Below are 22736 nucleotides of genomic sequence, written 5' to 3'. Positions count from 1 at the left end.
CAAAGCAGAAGTGTTTAGGAACCACAGCAACACAGCTACAAAATGTCAGACCACGTACAGTTACAGAGCGGGTTCACAGAGCGCTGAGGCACACAGTATTACATAAAAGTCTCCAACGCGCTGCCGACTCCATAACTGCAGAGTTTCAAACCTCATCCGGCATTAACATCAGCACAAAACTGTGTGCCAGGAGCTTCATGGCAGCTGCTGTAGGTTTAACTACGTCCAATATTTTTGTTTATGCCCAAAGATGTGTAAAACTGACAACATTGCAATAAGTTTTAGGAAGCTACTACATCACAATAGGAAGGCAAACATGAAATATGTGATCAGCCAAACCTTAGCTGCTCAGATTTGTCATTGTGTGTCATGATTTCTGTTCTTGTTGTTTTTTTCCTGCCCAGCGCTGTTAGTCCGATCTCTCCCACACACACTGGCTCTGCAGTAAACCCTGATCTCCTGGTCTTTCCCGCCCACTCATAAACCTGTCCCACATCCTTGCCCTGTTTCTTCTGTCATTTCTTGATTACTGTGTCCATCATATCCAATGTCTTCTTGACTCTGAATGTTTTTGCGCTGTAGTTTTTGCATGGTTGCAGTTTGGTCCTCTTATTTTCTTCCCTGTAGATATCACTATGATATCTACATAGTTAGCACGATTCAGTAAGTACACATGAAATAACCAAGAACTCTGTTTCACTTGGTGGTGGCATGCACAAAGCAGGTACCACAGGAACTATGCCAATCACAGTCAGTCAATTTTTGTGGTGGTGCAGAATTGAAGATTTCAAACTAGGACAACTGAGTGTGTAAGCTATGTTGGACTATTGCTGTTGGGCTTCTTATTATTACTACTTTTCTTTTCTGGTAATGTATAATAACGTGATAGAAGTCAGGAAAATGGTTAAGGCATTTAGACCTCTTCTGAAAAACAACAGTAATGGACAGATTTCTTTAAGGGGGTTTAATTGATGTTTCTTGGCTTCTTGCAGTTGTATAATTATAACTGTCGAATTAGATTTGTTAAAAAAAACAATTAAATACCTTTATATTTATGTTTTTATAGTTATAATTCATTCAATAATAATTATTAAATATTATTATAATTTCTTAAAGCAATGCATTAAATCCTCCTGTAATAGTTAAATATTGATAAGTTGTCTTTATATGTACATTTACTATTGGATCAGTAAATGTTAGAACAACTTGGAGCAGTTTGCTGCAGTATGCACAGCACATGATGGCTGATTGTTTGGCAGAAACATAACCATTGATCTCAGAATGACATAATTTTTCCTTATGTGTCTGGCGTGCCATCAGACTGTGTGGTAGGTTGAGGTCGGCAGATTGAGCATAAGTGGGGCTGACTGTGGTAGGTTGGATTCTAGTATGTGAAGAAGTATTTGCATCTGGACTGTGGTAAGTCCACAGGCTGCTGTCAGAAGCAAAGCCTTGGCAGAAAGACCACACAGACATCCAAATAACACATGATCACAGCCATATTAATTTTTCTATTAGCTGCAATACAAATCTTCCAACATCCGAATCAACCACTTAGTTTCAGAGATTCCTCTGTATTAGCTGTGTCTTTATTGATACAATGTGAAAGAGCTAAAGATTACTGAAAATGATTCCAGGAACATCTGTATTCCAGCTCTCCATCATTTCAAATTGCAACCTCGGGGTCACAGAATGGGACACCTCGATGGCCTACAGAATAACATGACACCCATGAACTGCACTGTCTCTACACAGTGTCTGGCTGACATCTTTGATGCATGTCACTCTTCATTACTTTCTCCTGTTCCAGCTGTAAATGCCTAAAATACGTACTATATACATATATATATATATATATGTGTGTGTGTGTGTGTGTGTGTGTGTGTGTGTGTATGTATACTGCACATGGCACCACACCATTCAGTGACACACAGGTGTCGTTGAATGGTGTGGTGCCATGGCTTTTGTCACCACTTCTAAACCCATATGAACTCAAAAACAATTCCATGGCTGGTTGGTGAGTGGTTGGAGAAAGTTCCTTATGTCATCAGGTGAAACTAGGCACAACGAGGAAGGGAAAACCTTGCAATTCCTTTGGTCTTTAGCAGGCTGCCAGAATCAGCTGAACTTTGTCTGCAAAACACTGACTCACTAACTAACTTAAAATTACTTACAGAACAATTTGTGTCTACCTGTTTCTAAGCTATGGAATGCTTAGAATTACTCATACACGACATAAATTACTTGCACATTAGTTAAAATTATTTACAGACTTCTTAAATTTACTTAAAGTATAACCAGACTTGTAATCCTATTTTTCTACCTAACTCAAGGTATTTGCAGGGAAATTTAATTTAATTACAGGCGAATTATGACCTTAGTCATGAGCTTAATTGTAAAGTGTATCCCATTTCTCCCTAGCAACTAGATGTTGTCAGGAAGTCAATCTTTAGGCCTGTGTGACTGAAGCTTATCAGGACATGGTGAAGTTCAAAAACTTGCTTAGATACATTACATTAGTTTGTCTTTTGTCACCTGCACATATATATTGACTATAAGATTATACAGCATAGGAGAATAATCTTCTTGAAAAAGTCACCTAAGCAATCCTATATGCCAGTGAAACATTTGAGGTTTCTATTACTGTATTGTAGTGGATCGAGCCATGCAGTATCCAAGGGTGCATACACATTCAGCACAGAATTCAATACATAACACTGTGGGTGACCAATGTGGTAGCTGCTAAAAGCAGACCACACAGAGAAGGAAGCCACTGATGAATTACAGGTACTTACTGTGACAGGTTGTGGGTTCTCCAGTCACAGGCAGTCTCGGGCTATGCCACCCTCTTCGTGTGCATCTGTGTGCAGTGGCTCCGTGTGATATTATTGGTTGTGTGACTCACCCTGAACACTACAGCAGAGTCGGGTGCACTAGTGTGTGGCTGTTAATTACATAAATAGTCCTATTTCAGCCAGAACTTTATGCACAGTGATGGATCTAGGCCTCAGGACTCTGTCTGGGAGGTGTGTGAGGCTGTACGCGCAAGAACAGCGTTTACCGCTTTGCTTTACATCCGCATGCTAAAAAACAGTCCACTGATCCAGCCGGGACAGTATTTTTTGAATGTAAAATATTTTTATTCGACCTTCTCAAAATGTGTTTCAATAACAGAAATTGTCATCATGGTGAGTTGGAATACTATTCACAAATAGGAATTCATTCAACATTATAATTTTTTAAATCAAAATCAGCATGTCATCATAATCCAAGAAAGCAACAAGCCTCTTTCACAGTCTGCCCACTTGGCCACCATCAAGCAACCCTATAAACAGATTTTTGTACATGTTTGGGTGTTGAAATTTCAACAAGCGTCCGTTAGTAACACGAAACTGAGTCTGAGATGTTAAGCCTGATGTGACCAAACAACAATCATCATACATCATACTGAAATACACTGAAAGTAAAGCATAACAGAAAGGAAAGAGTCTGTAGTTAACACATAAAACAAAGATCTCTTCAGAAATACTTGACAAATATCAGTATATCATTCTTTTGTTATACAAAACGAAAATCAAGTGATTCTCTTTTTTTTTCATTTTCATGGTAACACATGATCATTGATGGTATTTTGGCAACATCTGCATTTCAGGAGTAAACAGAACTATTATCATAACATAAGTCACTGGACATTACTCATCTTTGCCCCCGTCCCATCCCACCCCCAAACACGATGTCTTTATACATGATGTTACATGATAAAAAGATGATGAAATCATTGACATATCAATGGCATTTACAAAGTCCACAAAGCTTTCGTTTGTGGCCAGAGATTGGAAATGACTTCTCATTGACTCTTTTATTAGCTTTTCATTCTTTTTCATATCTTTAGATGATGTAATCGAAGACTGAGGTGAATTCAGTCCAATCGCACACTGGAAAAAACCAACCAAACAAAAAAAAGAAACAAATTTTAAATATCAAAATGTTTCCCCAAAACAAGGTAAATAATGGGGAAAACTAGCCATTATTATTTTAGCTATAATTCTTTGACTTGAAACTGAATTGATCTCAAATCTGCAATAAAACCCACCTAACGTCAGAGCTCAGTCTGAGTATGTAGTCTTCAGTAGAAAAAACTACAGTGTCACTACTTGTTTTGCTGGTTCTGCACCACATCTGAATTAAATCAAGAGTTCTTAGAGGCACCTGAAGTGGTACAAATATGTGCTCATCAGGGTTAAGGTATTGTCAGTTCCTTGTTAAGGTATATTTTCAGTTCGTCGTCAAGTTCTCAGGAACAGAGTACCCGGAGAAGAGACCAGACCATTGATCACGCAGGTAATGATGCTTGGTAGCCTGACTCGACCATTTAGGCCTCAGGGCTTTTTTTTTTTTCCCGTGCTCTTTTTCTTTATGTAGATTTGTCGTTACATACATCCTGGGCCTGTGAAAGTATTCCCAAATGAGAGATGCACACTATAGGAGATATTTAAATCCCAATATATACTGCATGAGAGACATTACTGTCTGCTTTATGCAAACTTTAGATACAAAAAAAAGCATTCTGTTTCTCTCAAATGATCACACACATATAAAAAGCAAACACATATGTTTTGCTATACCAAATGAATGAGGTCTCTTTCAATCATTTGTATTTTTTTTTCTTTTTCTCATACAGTTACTTCATGGTTAAAGTGAAAGAACCGTTTCTTGAATGAGGGCCCGGCACTTCTAGCCCGGGTGGGTGATCGATATAGGCCAAAGGGTCTGTGCAGAGCCTGCATGGACAGCATCATTAGAATCAGCATAAGGGCTGTTGTCATATTGTCTTAAAGGCCCAGCTTGGAAAATCGGTACTATTCTACTCTAAACTCTACTAACGAGGGATGCAGCTGAGCAATGCGTCATTTAAACTTTGACCTCATCATAAGTGCATCAATGAAAAGACTTTAATCGCATATTTGACTTGCTTGTGTTTGATCGTTTCCACTTGAGCCTTTAATACAGTACTATGTACACAGCTTCCTGAGAGTTAGCTAGCTACCATTCTAACAAAAACACTGTACAGTCTAGCTATCTGCTCATTATATAGTGATAACATACCCAGGATAACCTATTGAGCTGATCTCAAACCCATATTGGGCATCTTCCCGTAACCCATTCCACAAGTGTGATAGGTTAATTAAAATTCTTAGCTGTAATGGCATAGTCTGATTTTTGAATCGCATTCTTTTACTGGTCCACAGTGATTGTGTTAGCACTGCATCCCTAACAGAGCACAACATGAATTCTAATTACCTATAATGCAGTATAATGTTCCCCTCACTAGGCTGTACTTTGGCCTGGTGTGGATCACCTCGTGGTGGATGAATTGCTCCCTCAAATAGAATCAGTTACTTCGTAGGGTTTACATTATGATCTTAAAAGGGCAAAGCGTGCCAATATCTCATCTGAAACAATTACCCATGTGCAGAGCTAATTCTATTCTTGTCTTGACTTGAGCCAGGCTTTACGAGGTTCATTTACAGTATGTCAGCCTCAAGTGCTGCTCTGAGAGGGATAAGAGCCCCACGGTGCCTTGGATTACAGCAGCTTGCTTTATCATTCGTCGCAACTGCAGCTTGTCACACTAGAATCCCACTTGTCGCTGGTATCATGACAATCGGTGTCACTGATGCAGACAAATCAATTGGCTATAGCTTGTGGAAGTTATAACAGCGCACACGGGTACAGTTGTGAGTCACAGAGCTCAAACCCGAGTACTGAATGCTCTTGCAGATGAAACAGATTCATGTCTTTAAAATCAGGAGACTACAGACTTCCCCGGTTATCACAAAAATTGCCAAAGGATTCATCGCTATACACATGATAGTTTTTAAGTTGCTGGTGTAGCAATGATCACTGTCATACATGTGTCAGCATGGATAACGACCAATGACACTTACGTGTCTAGTGCTACATCAAGTTAGTCTGTTGGAGGGACAAAATCAGGGTGGGGTTGGTGACACGTCACGGTAACAATGTTACATGGATAATACTTTCTTTTTGGACAGTGGAGCTCGGAATAGTGATCATTGTAACATTGTAACTAATATGCTGATCCCAATACGACTGTTCTCAAAGGGCCATTACAAGAATCATTTATAGACAGCAGATTGAACACACATCTTGTTTTTAAATTCACAAACATGGTATTAGTTTGCTTGTCTTGCCCACAGGGATCTGCAGAGATTCTTCTTAGAGACCACAGGGACTCTACTATAAAAGGTTCTTGCGTGAGGGCCATTATTACAGAGGGCACAGCATTCACAAAAGAAAAAAAACTGGAGCTTTCATCTTATAAACGTGACCTACTGTCTCAAGCAGTCATCACTGTACTTCAGAGAACAGGGCAAAGGCAACATCTGACCTACATATGCTTAAATATCAATATTTGTTTTTCAAAAAAGCCACATTGGCTGTTTTTGCTAAGCAGAATTACGATTTATTAGAATTATTTAAGAAATCTTGATGATTTTCTTGCCAGTTTTAAATTGTTGCTGCCACATTAATGTAAGATTTAACTGTAGATGATTTTTTCCCTCATAAGATAAGCTCTCCATATTTTCTCAGATGCATTGGACAAACATGTGTTATGTTTGAATTTGGCAAATATTTTATGGAAGAACAGGAAGTGCCTTGGTGGGATTTTAATCTTAAGCTCTCTACTACGAAAATCCTGGATGCAGCCCTTCCCAGAATGACAAGAGTTTTAAATCTAGCACGGGTGGAAGAATTAAATGGTAGGACACCGTGTGTCAGTAGTTTTTGCTGTCTAACAGCCCTGTTAAGACTTAATGGTCTGAAGTGTTTTAGTACTCTTTAAAGTCTTTTTCTTTTATTCATTTGTTTATTTTTTTTGCTGGGATTGAGACCCTCCTATCGGTCCTATGGCTACTACAAAACAGTGTTGTTTATTAAAAGAGGCATATAAGTGACATCACCTTTTTAACATTGCACCACATGGGGCCAGCAGTCCTACAGTCATATTCATGCAGCCTTAAGACATCTGTAGAGTAAACTCATCACTGTATGCTGGAGCCATAAACTGGAGTAAACTGCACACTGGAGAAGGGGATCGTGAAATAGCGCGAGGAGAAAAGAAAAAAGGTTAACTCTGAATTGACAGCTGCTGTTAAGTTAAACAGTTTAAAATGTACACCATACTCAAGGGGGACATACTACAACAAGGGGCTTCTGTTGAGGCCATGCTAATGCGGGGGACGTGTCTCATTTCCTGTGCCATTAAAAAAGAAATCAAAGCGACCATACATGATTACTTTGATTCACGTTGCTCTGCTTCTCTGGTGAATATTTAGCTCAGGAATCCATTTTTAAGCCCATCTGTATCTTCAGAAGGGAGGAGTCAAAGAAACACAATGAGTTTGCACATACTCTGATGCTCTTCCAGCACAAGGAACACTGAAACCAAGGGTAGAAATACTATACTCAAATGCATTAGAGTCAGATGAGGTTTTGTTGTCGGCTGTTGTCGTCAGCAGTAATGTTATATACATCGTTAAGTATGTACAGTAGAGAATCTCCCAGAGATGTTAGGTTCTGTAAAGCTGCAATGGGGTACTCCTTTAAATTTCTCACATTTGAAAGTCCTTAGATGAAGAGCCATACAAGTCCCTGTTGAAGTGTTTTAAATATTTAATAATGGACTTGCTGCCGTATTGCGAGTCTCCACTCTACCAGTGTGTGAGGAGTATTGAGAATCTGCTCTCTGAAAGCTATGAATGGACACAACACACAAACTCAACATTGGTAAATAGCAATAAGTCAAATTAACCACAATAAAATCATAAATGGGCATTATGGTTCTTCATCTTAAGGATTGAACTTTTCACAAAAAATCAAGACTTTAAATACAGTAAATCTTTTTTTTTATATCATAAAGGTATTCATTGAGAAAGTGTTAAATGCACTGTACAACCTTGTATAATTTTTTTTTTCCAAAATATAGTTTATCCCAGTGTGGTCTGTTGCTGTTGTTGTTGTTGTTGTTGTTGTTGTTGTTTTTATCTTACAGAATCCTGTACACTTGGTGTCTGCATTGAGATTGGGTGATATCCTGATCATTGGAGAGGAGAGACGAGAGAAGAGAAGAGAAGAAGAGAAGAGCAGAAAGAGAAGAAGAGAGAAAGAGAAGTTGTCCAGTGCCCTCAGTGAAGACGCTGCACTCCGTATCGTGGCTCTCTTCTGTCCCGCACCTCAATCTGAAGGAAACAACACAGAGGCTTCATTACTGTGCTCAAAAGGAATTAAGCTGTAGGTGAGATTTAAAGGCGAAATCAACCAAAGTTATTACCGGTGTGGGCAGGAGTGTAAAAAAAAAACTTAAAGCAGAAAATAACTTTTCTGTTACAGTTTTTTCAGGCTTATGTTGGTTTGGATTTTAAGCAAAGCCTTGTTAAAATTGAGAGTCTTGATGTATTAAATGCAATAATGTTCAGCAGCACTAAAAGCATACTACTACTACTGAGCAACATCGTGGAAAGCTTCTCTTTTAACCTTTCATCTGTTGCAACAGCCCATCAATTTTGTTGAAAAATAATATTATATATGGGGTTGAGCAAAAATTATTACAAGATTTTATTTTATTTTTTAACTCTTTAAAGCCTGAATCATGAAATAATTGCCAAAAAATTCACATTTTTTTTTGTGAAAATAGTGTTTATTTAACCTTCTTTTGCTTAATTTTTTCACACTGATGATGTTGAAGTCCCCCAAACTGGCAAAAAAACTGTATTATATATGATACACTAGACGTTAAATGGTTAAATAACCCTTTAAGGTAATTTTGGAAACACTAAAACTAGACCTGTGGGGTTTTAGGGCTATTGTGGTAAATCTATATTCATATCTACAGAAAACATCATCAATAATAATAATAATAATAAATACTAAAGATTATTATTATGAAATAATTTGCGTCTAAATGTACCATTTCTTTACATTGCAGTAGTAGTGTACTGTATGGTTGCTGCTAAATTCCTAGGAAAACCTGGACCTGTCTCACATTTTTACGTGGAGCTTCTCTAAGTTCAGCTGATAAAAAGAAAGAGTCAGAGGCCGTTAAGAATCTTTGCCTTTGGTTTAAAACTGTTTTGAATAAGCCCACAGAGTTGTAAACCACATGATTCCTTGTTCTTTGGAGAATAAGGAGTGGATTGTTTCAACTGTGCCCTAATCTGCTAAATAAGTCTAATTAGATTCAATTTAAGGTTAGATTTAATCCTACTTTGTGTTTTGCACGTTTTGAACATTTCAGCGTTTCTGTTTAAGGTTAGCAGGGAGGTTTTTGTTTAGAAACTGGGCCGCAAAATGAACACTATATAAACTGGGAGTACTTTTTTACTGGTTAATCTGGTAAAAGCAAAGTGAAATGGTTTGGGGCTTCTGTTGAAAAAAATGTGTTTGGTTCAGTGTGTGTACGTTGAAGTTTGTCAAGGCGAAGAGCATCAGGAGATTCTGATGTATGACTACGAATCAGCTACCTCCACGAAAAGAAACTGCGCTGAACTTTTTAAATATTCCTGTGAGAAATATCCAACAGAGTTTAATATTTAAATGATTCAAACTAAGAATACCTAACCTAAACCTGAACTGACATAAGCTCTGCTGCTCGATCAACTAAAAACAAATATTTAGAGTGAAATAATAAAAATAATTTTTAAAAAATGAACTGTTTTCTCGAATATTATGAGTGACAATTCTTTATTAGGAGATACATTCTGCAGACACAATGCACATTAAATGTATAAAGAAACTCAACTCACCCTCGACACAGCAAAATCTGCAAGGACAGAAAAGAACAATAGTGTTGGCATAAACACAGTGGGGCAGGAAAAAGTGCATTTGTGCATTGAGTGAATATGCTTATGTAAGTATGAGCTAAGCTAAGGTCATCACTTACAAACAAGCAAAAAGAGCACAAACAGAAGGACATTCATTTACTATCAATGTCTGTGCCATGTCCACATTTTCTCTGTTATTAAACTTTAAATATTAACACTTGAGATATTGTGATGCAGTAAACTGAGCAGGTTTTACACTAAAGGTTTCAAAACAAAAACTTAAACTTACTCTTGGACTCTACAAAAGTAGCTTTGCATGATTGTTAGCATGGAGATGCTCAGTTCATCCTCTGTCTGAAACAAGCTGCTTTATGGCACTTTTATTCTTATTCATTTTACTCTTACAACTACTTTTTGTGTAAAAAGCGCTTCTTGGGTAACTTTACTCACTTACTTTAATAAGCAGTTAAGTTTCTGTTGAAGGATAATAGGATTTAATGATCAAACAAGAGGCTTATTTCATTTAAAGTTAAGAATTTTATCCAGCTCTGAATTTGGTAACTCAAATCTGTATTCTGTATTTCCTTGAAAATAAAAAGTTAGTTTCTCTTTATTTACTAACCCTAACTCCAGGAATACCACAACATGGTACGAAGTGCTTTACTCAAGAGGGAACAAAAAATATGAACAACACAGATACAGATTAACCCCCCCCCCCCCTCCAAGGTCTACATTGTTATGATTCCAAGTTTGATTATAAAGGAGCCCATCTCTCTCCACAAGATGGCCTCCAATGGTTTCTCAGAAACAGGGAATTCTGAGAAAAGAAGTGAATCAGCCAATAATTCACCGAACTGAAGTGCAGGCTGCAGGGCAAACAATTATAAAAATTCCTCCTTCTTGATGTCTTTTCAGTTTTTTATTTGCATATTTCAGAACATCAGCAGTCATAACCAGAGTAAATACAAAATGCAGTTTTTAAATGATGGTTTTACTTAAGGAAAAAAAAGAACCATCCAAATCCACCTGATCCTACGTGAAAAAGTAAACTTTATAACTTGGCAGCAGGAACTGGGAATGTGACCTCTGGCAGTCAGTCTTTCACATTGCCGTGGCCCACTCTCTGCAGCACCAACTCTTTGTTTTAATTCAGCTACATTGAAGGGTTTTTAAAGAGGAACAGCCATATACGGTCACAACGAGGTTTGGATAGCTTTTCCCTTTAATTAATGAAATTGTCATTTAAATACTTCATACGGTAGTGCTTTGACTTTTGATGTAGTTACTCAGGTTATCTTTGTCTAATACTAAATTTGTTTGACAAATATGTAAAACAAACAAACAAACAAAAAAAAACAGACAATAATAAGAAACCAGGAAGGGGACAAATAGTTTTTCACAGCATACGATAATATTTTCATCTTCATTTAGCCAGCGGAGGCTTTGTATTAAACCAAGATTGAGATTCAAAGTTATCAGGCCTGGAGATACTGGAGAAGCTTCTAACACCCAAGCAAACTGTAACTGATATTTATGCCAGTAAATCATTTTCAAAGTGTGCACTGTCTATGCAAACATAACCCTTAAATAGGCTTATTATTGATCCAGTTTTCCCGTTGTACAGCTCACTTTATTTTGTCACGTGTATAGCCAACAAAGAGTCCCATGGTCTGTTCCCAGGCTATAATCTACAGGGACATTTGTTCTTTTATGAAAGAATGTGCGTGACAAGAGAAACTTTACACTGCTGATGAACCATTAGAAGCATTAAATGGGTAAAATCACTAAAACTGTCAGTGAGGTTAATCAGATAAGAAGAGAAAGACACGCCCACACACTGGAATATCTCCAGTTACCATGGAAACCATCATGGAGATAGATCATCAGAGAACTGAGACATCTTATGTCACTATTCTCTCTCTTTATCTCTCAGTCTCTTCCTCTCCCTCCTCCTCTCTCCTTTACTCCTTTACTCGTGCTCCCTGTCTCTGCGTCGCTCACACTCTCGGTCTACTATCCACCGTCACAGATCGTCTACTTTCTGTCTGTCTCTCACCTGCGCTCTATTTTCTGTGTGTGGGATTGAATCAAACACCTAAACCTTATTTAAGGACATTTAATGAAATGTTTTACAGTATCTTTTACTCTTCCCCCCTCCATTTCTGCCTTCTGCTGTTCCTTCCCTCCTCTTCCTCTCTTTTCATACAGCTGAAACAATGCGATTTGACTGTCCTGATGCAACATCATGCAAACTGTCAGAAATCCTCTGGAGGACTTGCTCCCACTCTTAAATTCAGCACTGAATGCAATTTGGCTGAAGATACTTAGGTCAGGTTGGAGTATACTCAGTTTTCAGCAGGACAAATTTCATGTTAATGGACAAAAAAAAAGGCCTAAAAAATGAGATTTGGAGAAAAAACAATTGCCTTTCCTAACTCACCTTTTGAGTTGATTTACTTTTATGAACTACGCTACATGTATCTGTTTGTTTTTCTCTGTAGGTTTTACACTAATGGGGTTTAAAGAGTTGCAACTGGTGAAGAAAGATGGGATAAAATCAGCTAATAACTGTATTACAGTGAAATAAATCACGTTTTTTGATTTAACTTGAAAAACTAGTTATCACAGATGGTTTAAAATGAAAATTTGCGCTTTGAGTTACAGTAACAATGATACACTGTGTTTAAGTGTTAGGAGAGCTACTTTTGCCTTCCGTTGAAGGAATTAATTAAACAGTGGGTTTTCAGCATTTTATAATAAGATTTAAATATTAGCATAACGGGCTAACAGGTTAGCTAGAAAACTGCCATTATTCCTAACAGGATCTTATTAAGTTAACTATATGGACTGTAGTGTACATAACTGGCTTGTGGCCATCGCTATATTCATTTTTTGTTTTGTTTTTTAAGAATAATTACTGAAAATTACTTACTGGTGTAGAAGCTGACTAAGAAAACAAAGGCACTGAATACCAACTTGAAAGCAAGTTGTTAATCATATGAGTGATACTTAAATTATATCATCATCTATTTTATTCTGATCAGACTATAATTTAAAGAACAAACATTGTCTTACTATACTGATAATAGCCTATGCATGTATATATATATATCTATATGAACCAACATCGTAACATATGATTATATTAATGTGATTATAATCACATAATATGATAATATAATTATTAATATTAATATTTATTTTAAAAACTTTTATTATAATTCCGAATTCCTTTGATTTCCCCATTCATCATCCCCCTGTGAATGTAATCAAACAGTCACGAATATTTGTATCTGCAGTGGAGTTTTCTTTGAGTCACCATGTAATGTGGTATAATGAATTTTAAAAACAGTCTGCAGGCGGTGTGTTAAATAAGACTAGAAGTAAGCTTTATGTTTACAACTATAGGAGCCCCCACTGTTGGCTATTAGAACAAATGGAAGTTTAATACGCTTTTGCACTGGCTTCAATTTCAGAGGCTATGCACATCTTTTTATAAACAGTCTCTCTTGCAGCAAGCATACTGGGTGGAGGGTTGGCACTACCAGATTTGATGCACTGAGCTCTGACATTTCCATAGTTATTCACTATTATTATTTTCTCAAAGTCAGGATTACGATTGATTTGTAAACATTTCTAAATTCAGTAAATGCAGTAAAAGAATACCTGGATACACAATGAATCATTATTAGTCAAGGATTGGCTTGCTTGGAGTCCGAATGTCCATATTATTGAAGCAGTTTGGGATCATCTTGACTGAGATTGGAAGAAAAGGCAGCCAACATCTAAAAAGAGCTTTGAATGTTCTTTAAGTAGCCATCCTGGAGACTGTTTCTTAAAGTCTACTTAAAGAAATAAGAAGAAAGCTTGCCTAAGAGAGTTTAGAAAATAAGTGAAATAATTTCATAAAAGACATGTTGTCTTTAGTTCAATGAATCCTTTTTAAAGCACGGCTTTTCATTATTCCTTTACTTACCCTTGTTGTCTGTTTGGAGATCATCAAGATAGAAATCCGTCTGCCGGTTGCCCAGGACAAAGGCCAAGAAGGAGAGGATGAGGGCATCCAGGATTCCCATGATGGCCAGCATGTAGGCCCAGCGTACAGAGCAGTCGCCCAGGGAGTATTTTCCCGTCTGCTCCCCGCACATGTCACGGATCACCTCGGCGTCCCATCCATCGGGGAAGATCATGCAACCCAGCACGAGGCACACTCCTGCAGAGGACAAAGAGGTTAACAGACTTTAAATGGAAACATGGATCGATTTGGTAAGTTTACAAAGAGATGAAAAAGCAGGAGAAAAAGATACACATATCCTATGAGTTTTATACTAACTCTCTCATGTCTGGATCTAGAACTAAGTGGTATCACTGTGTGTTTGCATCCTAAGAGTTTGTTGAAATGTTGGTGTGCTACATGTGCATACATGCAAAAGAGCATGTGTAATTTTTGCTTGGAGACTGATCTGGAATACCATTTTGTGCACTTCCGAGATCCTGAACTTGCAAACTTGCAAAACAAAATGTTTGTGAGTCCAACAAAGAAGAAATTGTAGTTCCATTTGTTAGATCCATATTTCACATATGTTGCAATAAACTTATAAGATTACTAAAATCTGACAGTCTGCAGGCATCTTAAAGAACATCATAAGCTTTGAAATGAATTCATGTTAAAGCCTCATTTGAGTTGTGCTCCATCAATAGCAGTCTTATGTTAAAATGTAATTTTAAGACACAACTTTCTGCCTACGAGCAAATTGGGAGATCAAATGATGCAATAATGTGGTTAATCACCACCCACATCCCTGATGTGTTTAGCGTGCCTAATAGTGTTATTACGCTCACTGATGCCTGTTTCATCCAGCTGGACCAGTTTGGTGGGTGGGATAATCACGGAAATGTCATCTCCCGTACCTGGTTACAGCACTAGATTTAATTACTTTTAAGACCACTTGGGACTTAAAAAAAATCTTTCTACTAAACTTTTAAATACATTTTTGGACTTTCATTAACTGTTCCACCTTTCATGAACTATTCTTCCTTAATGGGTAAGCATTCATAGCGTACTCAGTCAGCCAATCAGCAGCCACTGATCACTGCTTATCAGTAAAACAATTTTGTCATTTAAATGTAGTTTTATTTCTGCATTCGTTACAAGATAATCAGTTAATGACAGAGTGGCTTCACAGTGTATTGGTTTCACATTTGTTTAACGAGCAAAAGGTTCCTGGTTTGATCCTGGGAGGAAACGTAAATTGCTTGTTGTGTGACGAGTTGGTGGGGGCGGGGCTGGCACTGAGAGTCCATAGCCTGTGTACATTCACCATGAGACAATTGAGAGAGGGGAGGAATTTAAAACGTACAATCACTCCAGGAAATCTGGAAGCCCAGACACAAGAGAGAATATGCAATGCACAGCACTCAGATGCACACACATAATACCAAGCCCTCTAGCTAAAGACACACATATATATCTTCAGTGCTACAACAAAAATGGTAATCTATACTTTACACCTCAGCTCATTCATCAAAGTGAGTATCACTGAGGGAGCTGATTGTGCCATATTCCTTGCTCACCAGCACTGTTTAAATAGCAGTCAGTCTGTGCCTGAGGGGCTGTAAGTAAAGCACTGGGCTCCACTGGGAGATGGGGAACATACAAGGCAGACGTCACACTGGATCTTCATTTCAGACCAGACGTGTCTTTTCCACGGGCAACATCACTTGTGATACACACGAAAAGTCAGACAGATCCGGCTGAGTCTGTGATTATTACGCTTCGTTCCAATACATGTTGAAAAGATTTAGCGTCTGGAGCTCAATTGGTGTGCATATGTGAATATTTTATTAGTGTGAATATCTGTGTGTGCCTCGTGTGTACCACTGAAGGATGCTGGGCACCATTCAAGCACAGTCACTGTTGTGTTTGAATGGTACCCAGTCAAATCTGTGCACACAGTCACACACAGATCACAGGGGATAATAGCACCAGATTGTGCTGCTCAATATGTAAGACCCAGTCTTTGCTTCTTGGCATCAAGATATCCACACTCAAAAAGGTCAATGCACCTTTCTGAATGTGGCCATTTGCTTAGTAGCTTGCACAGTAATACAAAGTGCGGCACATAATGCTGGTAAGTTTGTGAGCTGGAGAATCTAAATGTGAAATAAAATTTAAAGTTTTCAGATATTAGTCAATCCACACCTTTTACTTTGTGCTGAGAGGTTGGAATATTATGTTTCTTATCAGGTTTTTGAGTAGCGTGGGTGTCAACTTTGTACTATGGCAATTAAAAAATTAAACTACTTGAATCAAAATACAGAATGCTTATAGGATCCAAACTGTACCATCTAGTCTGCAGTCAGCCAGGACTGTGTGAAGGGCTGATGACTGCTAAGGAGACCTCTGATGTTCGTCTGTTCGCTGACTTCTTTTTAGTATTGTTTGGTTTGGAAAGGCCACAATTCAGTGTGTACAAAGTAAAAAAGAGATTGAAGAAACACCCTTCAACCATGAAGTGATTACTGATATCACATAATTTCACTTGCACAGTTCACTTGCATTTCTACAGCGCCTCAGCCCTATATACTGTAATGTAAAGACCCTAAAGCATTCGAGAGAAACCCCAACAGTCAGACAATGCCCTATGAGCAAGCACTTGGTGACAGTGGGACGATAAAACTCTACCAAAGGGCTCTGCTGTTCTGAGCAGAGCAGAGCATAAACAAGTAATCCACTACTTGTTGGGACAGTAAAACCAAATTATTTTTAAACTGTATTGTCATAATTTCTTAGTAAGTACTGCACAGCACACAGTTTTAGGAAACCCTTGTGTTTTTGTGTGTCTGAAAGAAAAAAATATCGGCCAATTGATCAGATTTTGAAATCAGCAAATACCGGCTAATCTTAAGGAGCCTATATCACTCAGGCTCTAAGTAATCTGAATGAAGAGAATATACAGAAAAAAAGAACTGATGCATTGTACTTACTTAAAGCAAGCTAAACTCACCCAGTACAGTTTGGTGCACTCTTCAGTGTTGGTAGGTAGGTGGGAGAAGGTAAGACCTTTTAATGCAAGACTGTGGCTACTTCCTGGAAGCACTGCCTACAGCGCCCACTCACATCCTGGGCCTTCTGACCTCAGGAAATCACATGACAGGGTGGGGCTAGGTTTCACACAAAACCTTGGCTGATTGTGACCTACACCTGTTTTCACACCTTGGCTCGTGTGATTAGGTAGAGGATCATTCGGGGGTTCTTTTGTCCCTCTTTGGAGGGACACTCCCACAGGGCTTAAATCTGGGACTCTCCACCATTTGACCCTAGAACTGAAGAAGCTTCTCGGATGAGAGGTGAAACGTCTTCAAGCAACTTAAAGAAGTCCAGACGCTTTTCTTTCCAAGCTCCTTAGACTACCTACAAGCAAGAACACAATGAGCATTTCCGTCTTTGTTGAGACAGCTTAGTGCATAGAAATGGTCAGGAAAACACGGGTCTCAGACTAAAATGTCGATTTTTTTCTGATGGGAAAGGCTAAATGTAAAACATTCAGTTTGGTAAAACAATACAACTTAGAGGGTTCTAAAACAAATGAATTCCACCAAAGCTGGAAAAGAAGTGGTTTTCTTAAATGTCCTGAAGGTGATTGATCTGAGTATATTAAAGCCACATCCATTAGTCATTTGGTTGAACCCTGTCACATTAGGGATTCCCTCTGAAGATCCTGCTTTTTATATACTGGCAATCCATCATGAGAATATGGTGGGTGGTGAACTCACAGCAACAGATGAGGGATGATATGAGATTAGTCACCACCTCTCTGTGTAAACATACAAACACAAGGAGTCCTATTTTGAGCTGAAATTTACGCCATTTAAAAATGTGACCGCTCCTCTGACAGAATGATTGCAGGCGTAATGGGGGAATGTAATGAGAAAGAATATAATGAGGATAACACAGTAAGTAATGAGAGAATTGAAGAGCAAAGGAAGTAATCATCGTGGGAAATCACCACGTTATTAGCTTCTTTTATGGCCTTTATGCAAAATATTAACATAGATGAGAGATGGTAAAATCATTAACTGAGTAATGAGTGTCAGGTAACATGTTTTATGGATTCTTGATGAATGTTCCCCATCTGGTAAGAAACACCTTTGTAGTTATTGAGTGTGGGCTTTTTAGAAACATGGCTTGCAGAGCCTGACGGGCACCATACTTGAGCCTCATGGCAACTCATTAACTAGCCCATTTCCCTCTGTAATACATGTTATTTGTTTACCACTTAAAGTTTATTTGTGCTGTAAGCAATTATCAAAACTTTTTTTAATCTAATATTTTGGCAGGAAATTAAATATTATCACATCTCATGTTATGCCTTACTATAATTCAGTGTTTACAATCATTGTTAAGACATTGGCTTGGTTAGAAATTTTAAATATACAGTAGCCAAAGTTATTGCTTTGAGCTCTAATAACCATGCAACATTAATGTAGAGAGCAGGAGAGAGAGCAAACAGTAGTTTCCCTTTAACTCTGCGGTTTGCTTTCTCCATTTGAATTCAAGTGAATGTGCACATTTCATCAAAGTTGCAACATGAACTCTGAGAATTACAACATGAGATAATCTCTGTGCTCATTTTTTGCATCACAATGAAATGCTATGCTTCCAACCCACTAAAAGTGGTGAACTGATTCACAATTTCCAACTTACATAACAAATGCTCACAAATTGCTTTTGTGAGCAGGCACAAGAATGACTGCATGCTGTGACTTGCAACATCTTTTTGGCGTGTTTAACTGTTTGATGCTGGGACCAGGCTATTACTAACAAAACAAATGTAGCATTATGCTTTCAGTTAGATCAGATTTGGTGGAGCTAAAGTTATTTCACTGCCTTGTGATTACTTTTATGCACTAGCAGATTTCTGTACTCACCAGTAGTTTGCATGGAAGACATGAGTTTGTCTGCAAACACTCTCCAACTGCTCTTTGAGCGGTATAAAACTTGAAAACGTCTGACACAAACCAGAATCAGGAATTCTTCGTACAGACAATGTGAAAGATTATCGAAGCTGTTGAAAAAACGGCTATCCATAACTTGAAATTTAGGTCTCTGAAATTCTGAAATCCCTAAAAATGTTATTTTCAAAGTTTTTGAGTTAGCTCGCCCAATCAAGAATCTCTGTGAAAGATGTGATTTCCTTGTTAACCAGTAACAGATGGCGCAGACACATTTGGGTAGTAACAATATCAGTGAGTTACCAATGTATTGCAAAAGTGAACACATTGGTGCCAGGTTCTTCAGCTTTGAATGCGATGGTAACTGCGAGAAAGGTGTCAATGTGTTTATGTGGAACTGTTGGACAGCTGACGCCTTCCACCTTCTGCTTCAGCTTCGTTGTCACAAGGAAATTATATACTTTCACAGAGCCTCCTGACTGGCAGAGCTAACTCGAAATTTTGGATGAGTTTACTTTTGTGGTGGAAATGACCCTCCATAAAAGATTGATATAGCTCCTGGCGTTGACAAGTGAGGCTACTGCAAAAGTGCCCTAAATATGCATTCTTTTTAATGTCTACAAGGGATCAAAAACCTGGTTGACAAAAACTGCTGATCTCAGTGAATTCATGTTTCTGATGAGTTTATTATAAATTTGTACATTTTTATGCTTTCAGTGTATGCTGACTGGCTGACTTGTGATTGAGTTTGTTAGCTAATGACTGTGCGGCATCATGGTGTGATCTGTACCATCTGGTTTCTAAAGAGCACAATGACAAAAGTGAAAACACCAAGCTTGAGCCTTAATAACAGGACTTTACAAATAAATTATGGAGGATGCCCCATCTACCATACTGTCTATGATGGACACGGACCCACATTTGTTTAGCACTTAATAATGTTTTTTCTTTGGTTTGGTTTTTAATAGATTGAAGGTTAGCAGCATAGACAAGATTTGGTTCAGTTTCACCTAAAATATGTAATCTCTCATCATGTAATGCATCTTCTTTCTAAATCAAGCCTCTATTCGAATGTAATTTAGTAACTTGTGTTGTTAACGTACTCAGATGTGGTTGGTAGTTGAGTTTAGCAAAACGTGCATGCACATGCACGGTTTAAAGCATCAGGAACTCAGCAGCAAACTGTTCAGCACAGTACACGCTGCATAAAAAGACATTTCTTTGTGAATAGCATGCCAGTATGACAGCAACGATCATGTGGCATGTACTCTCTGTGCACTCTCCTCTATCTCCCCTTTTTCTTTCATCTTCAACTCAAGCCTTTAAGTGGGCACCAGCAGGCTAAAAATAACCCCCACCTTCCCACAACCCAAGAAAAGCCCTTTGAAGTTGTTGGGGTTTTTCCTCTTCCTTCCTCCCCTCCACTCTCTCAAGACACTGCATTCTGAACTTGGAAGGAAGGAACTTCAAAGGCAACAAGCGGAGGGATCGAACAGAGAAGGCGGATGGGAAGGAGGCGAGAAGAGCAGAGCTGATGAGTGAAAGAATAAAAAAAATCAAGTCGCATGGCTACTGATGCTTCACTCCATGTCTTATGTCATTTCTCCCCCCCCATCTCAGTTCATCACCTCCTGTCACTTCTTTTCAGCTCAGCATTCACGGCCAATCGGCTGTTAGGAGGCATCAAAGCAGATCAAACCAGGGAAAACAATTGGAAATGCACCACCTGGATATGATTGTGATCCAGCTCATTAAAATGACCGTGAATCATTTTTATTTTTAGTGTCTAAAGATATTTATAGGCTTGTTACGTAACATTTTTGTCAGACTGTCTTATCTACAAGTCTTCACGGATTCTTTCTTCATTCTCGACAGCCCAAAATGATTATATAAGTCCTCTAAAAATACCATGAGTGTGCTAAATATAAAAGTGTGTGTGAAGTAATTTTGACTTGAGTAGTTATAGGCTAAACACCACCATCACATGGTTGTGACATCATCCAACACCCTTTTACCCCTTAGCCATAAAAGGCTGTTTGGGGTACTGTCGTCACCCCGCCGAGCGGGTGGGAGGGCGGCATGGACACTCAAGTTGGGGAATGCGATAACTTACCATGTAGGTGATGTAGGATTTTGAAATTGATACCATAGGTGTATCTGCTAGGATCCTGAGGGGTAGAACTGGCAGTCGCCAGTATTTTTTCAATTTTTTTTAATCTTAAGCATTGCTTTATAAGGAAATTGGAAGGTACAGCTCATGTGTTTAATTGGAGATAATTTATCTAAATTTTAAGAGCGGGACTACACCTCATACACTCCTTTTCCAGTTCTTCATCTATACACAACTCCCCTTCTCTGCAAGCTGTTTGTCCTCTATTTGTTGCCCCACCCTCCCCCCCTTCTCAAATTCATTCCCTTCTCAAATTCATTCCCTTCTCATTAGTACATGGGGCTCATACTTACTCCAACTGCCATTATCTACTGGAAATGCTGTTAAATCTTAATGAGAATGTGGTGCTAGCTAGAGATCAGAGGGCAATTACAAGCTTGTTTTGTTTCACATTTGTTTCACAAGTTACTGCACACACTGAGGCCAAGAAAAGGTGAGAATATGTTTGATATTTTCTGATAGGTTGGCTTATGGGTGGCCTGTGGTCAATGTTTTGAGTTTACAGTAGAGGCAGTGGATAACCACAACTTGTAGTCAAACGAGTGACATCACCCATTGGTTTCTACATGTCATATTGGATGAATTCAGTGATTCAGTCATACTTGAACCAGCAGACCTACCAATTGGAAGGTCAGTGGACGATTACCCAGCTACAGCACTCAACATGTCGAATTATCCTTAGGTAAAATACTGAACCCTGAGTTGCCCCCAGTGCATTTGTTGGAGTGTGTGTGTCTGTGTGAGTGTACTTAGGTATAGGAAAAAAGTGTTTAAATCAGGGATGCCAAACTCCTTTTAGACCATGGGCCACATATGTGGCACTTTGATCTTAAGTGGGCCAGACCAGTGAAACACCTGTTTCTGTCAGTAGTTTAACTGCACATTTAATCTCTGAGATATCTCACTGTAAGAAGAAGAAGTGCAGTTTCAACAGTATGTCTCAGTTTTCTCTTAATAATTAAGAAATCCTTTTGGAGTTAATGAAAGAAATCTGTCAGCACAACTCTTTGGCCTTAAACTGTAAGAACTTAATTTTTTTAAATTATGGAAAAAATTCTTCTAGTAGCCAAACTGTCCTGTAATTATAAAGCAGAAAGATTTTGTAACACGTTGTAAAAAAAAGAAAGAAAGAGAGATTTATATAGTAATGAAGAAACAGGAACTTTTCTGTCACATAACTGTTTATCTACTGCTACATTACTCTGGTGTAGTGTGAATGGCTGTGGGGGAGGTCTTTGTCAGTGTGACAAGCTGTAAAATACATAAAAATAAGTTAAACGTTCAAAATGTATGCCATCCTTCACATTTTCCAAAACCATCCAGTGGGCCAGACTGAAGTCTTTGCTGGGCCAGACTGAAGTCTTTGCCGGGCTGTTTCTGGGCCCCAGGCCTTATGTTTGACACCTAGGCTGAAATGAATGCGTTGTTACGAAGGGAAAACTGTCCATCGAGGCCAAAACAACATTTTTTTGGACCAGGTTTTAAAACGCTGTTTAATGCAGTTTAGTTGACTATTTTAACATATACTGTATGGTCAAAAGTCCTGAGCCACCTGCACATTCGAGTGGGTATTGGGGAAACCACAGGTTTTGGGCCTTAGCTTCGTCTGTTGGCTTTGTTCCCTGCTTTTGGGAGCTCTCACTGAAACATGGTTGTTCAGCACTTCTCAAAATCCAAATGGAAAGCAAAAACCTTCTCACAGTCCTTTTGATGGTTCATGTTAATTTGCAGATACCTGCTTAAAGCGACTAAAGGGGGCCTATTAC

The 22736-nt window shown here is 38.4% G+C and overlaps 1 protein-coding gene across 1 annotated transcript in view; it reads right to left on the bottom strand.

Moving 5' to 3' along the window:
• Window positions 1–3116: 3116 nt before the first annotated feature.
• LOC100694250 (LHFPL tetraspan subfamily member 4 protein) overlaps window positions 3117–22736 on the bottom strand; it is a 35035-nt gene continuing 15415 nt past the window's right edge. The window contains exons 2-4 of the mRNA XM_003449110.5: window positions 13822–14058; window positions 9828–9844; window positions 3117–8264 (exon numbers count right to left, since the gene is read on the bottom strand). Coding sequence (XP_003449158.1) covers window positions 8211–8264; window positions 9828–9844; window positions 13822–14058 — 308 coding nt within the window. The 3' untranslated portion in view covers window positions 3117–8210. The remainder of the gene's footprint in view (window positions 8265–9827; window positions 9845–13821; window positions 14059–22736) is intronic.

The sequence above is a fragment of the Oreochromis niloticus genome, linkage group LG20 (assembly GCF_001858045.2).
Source record: "Oreochromis niloticus isolate F11D_XX linkage group LG20, O_niloticus_UMD_NMBU, whole genome shotgun sequence".
NCBI classification, from domain to species: domain Eukaryota; kingdom Metazoa; phylum Chordata; class Actinopteri; order Cichliformes; family Cichlidae; genus Oreochromis; species Oreochromis niloticus.
The sequence above is the reverse complement of the archived record's forward strand: the minus strand, read 5'-3'. Positions and strand labels throughout refer to the sequence as shown.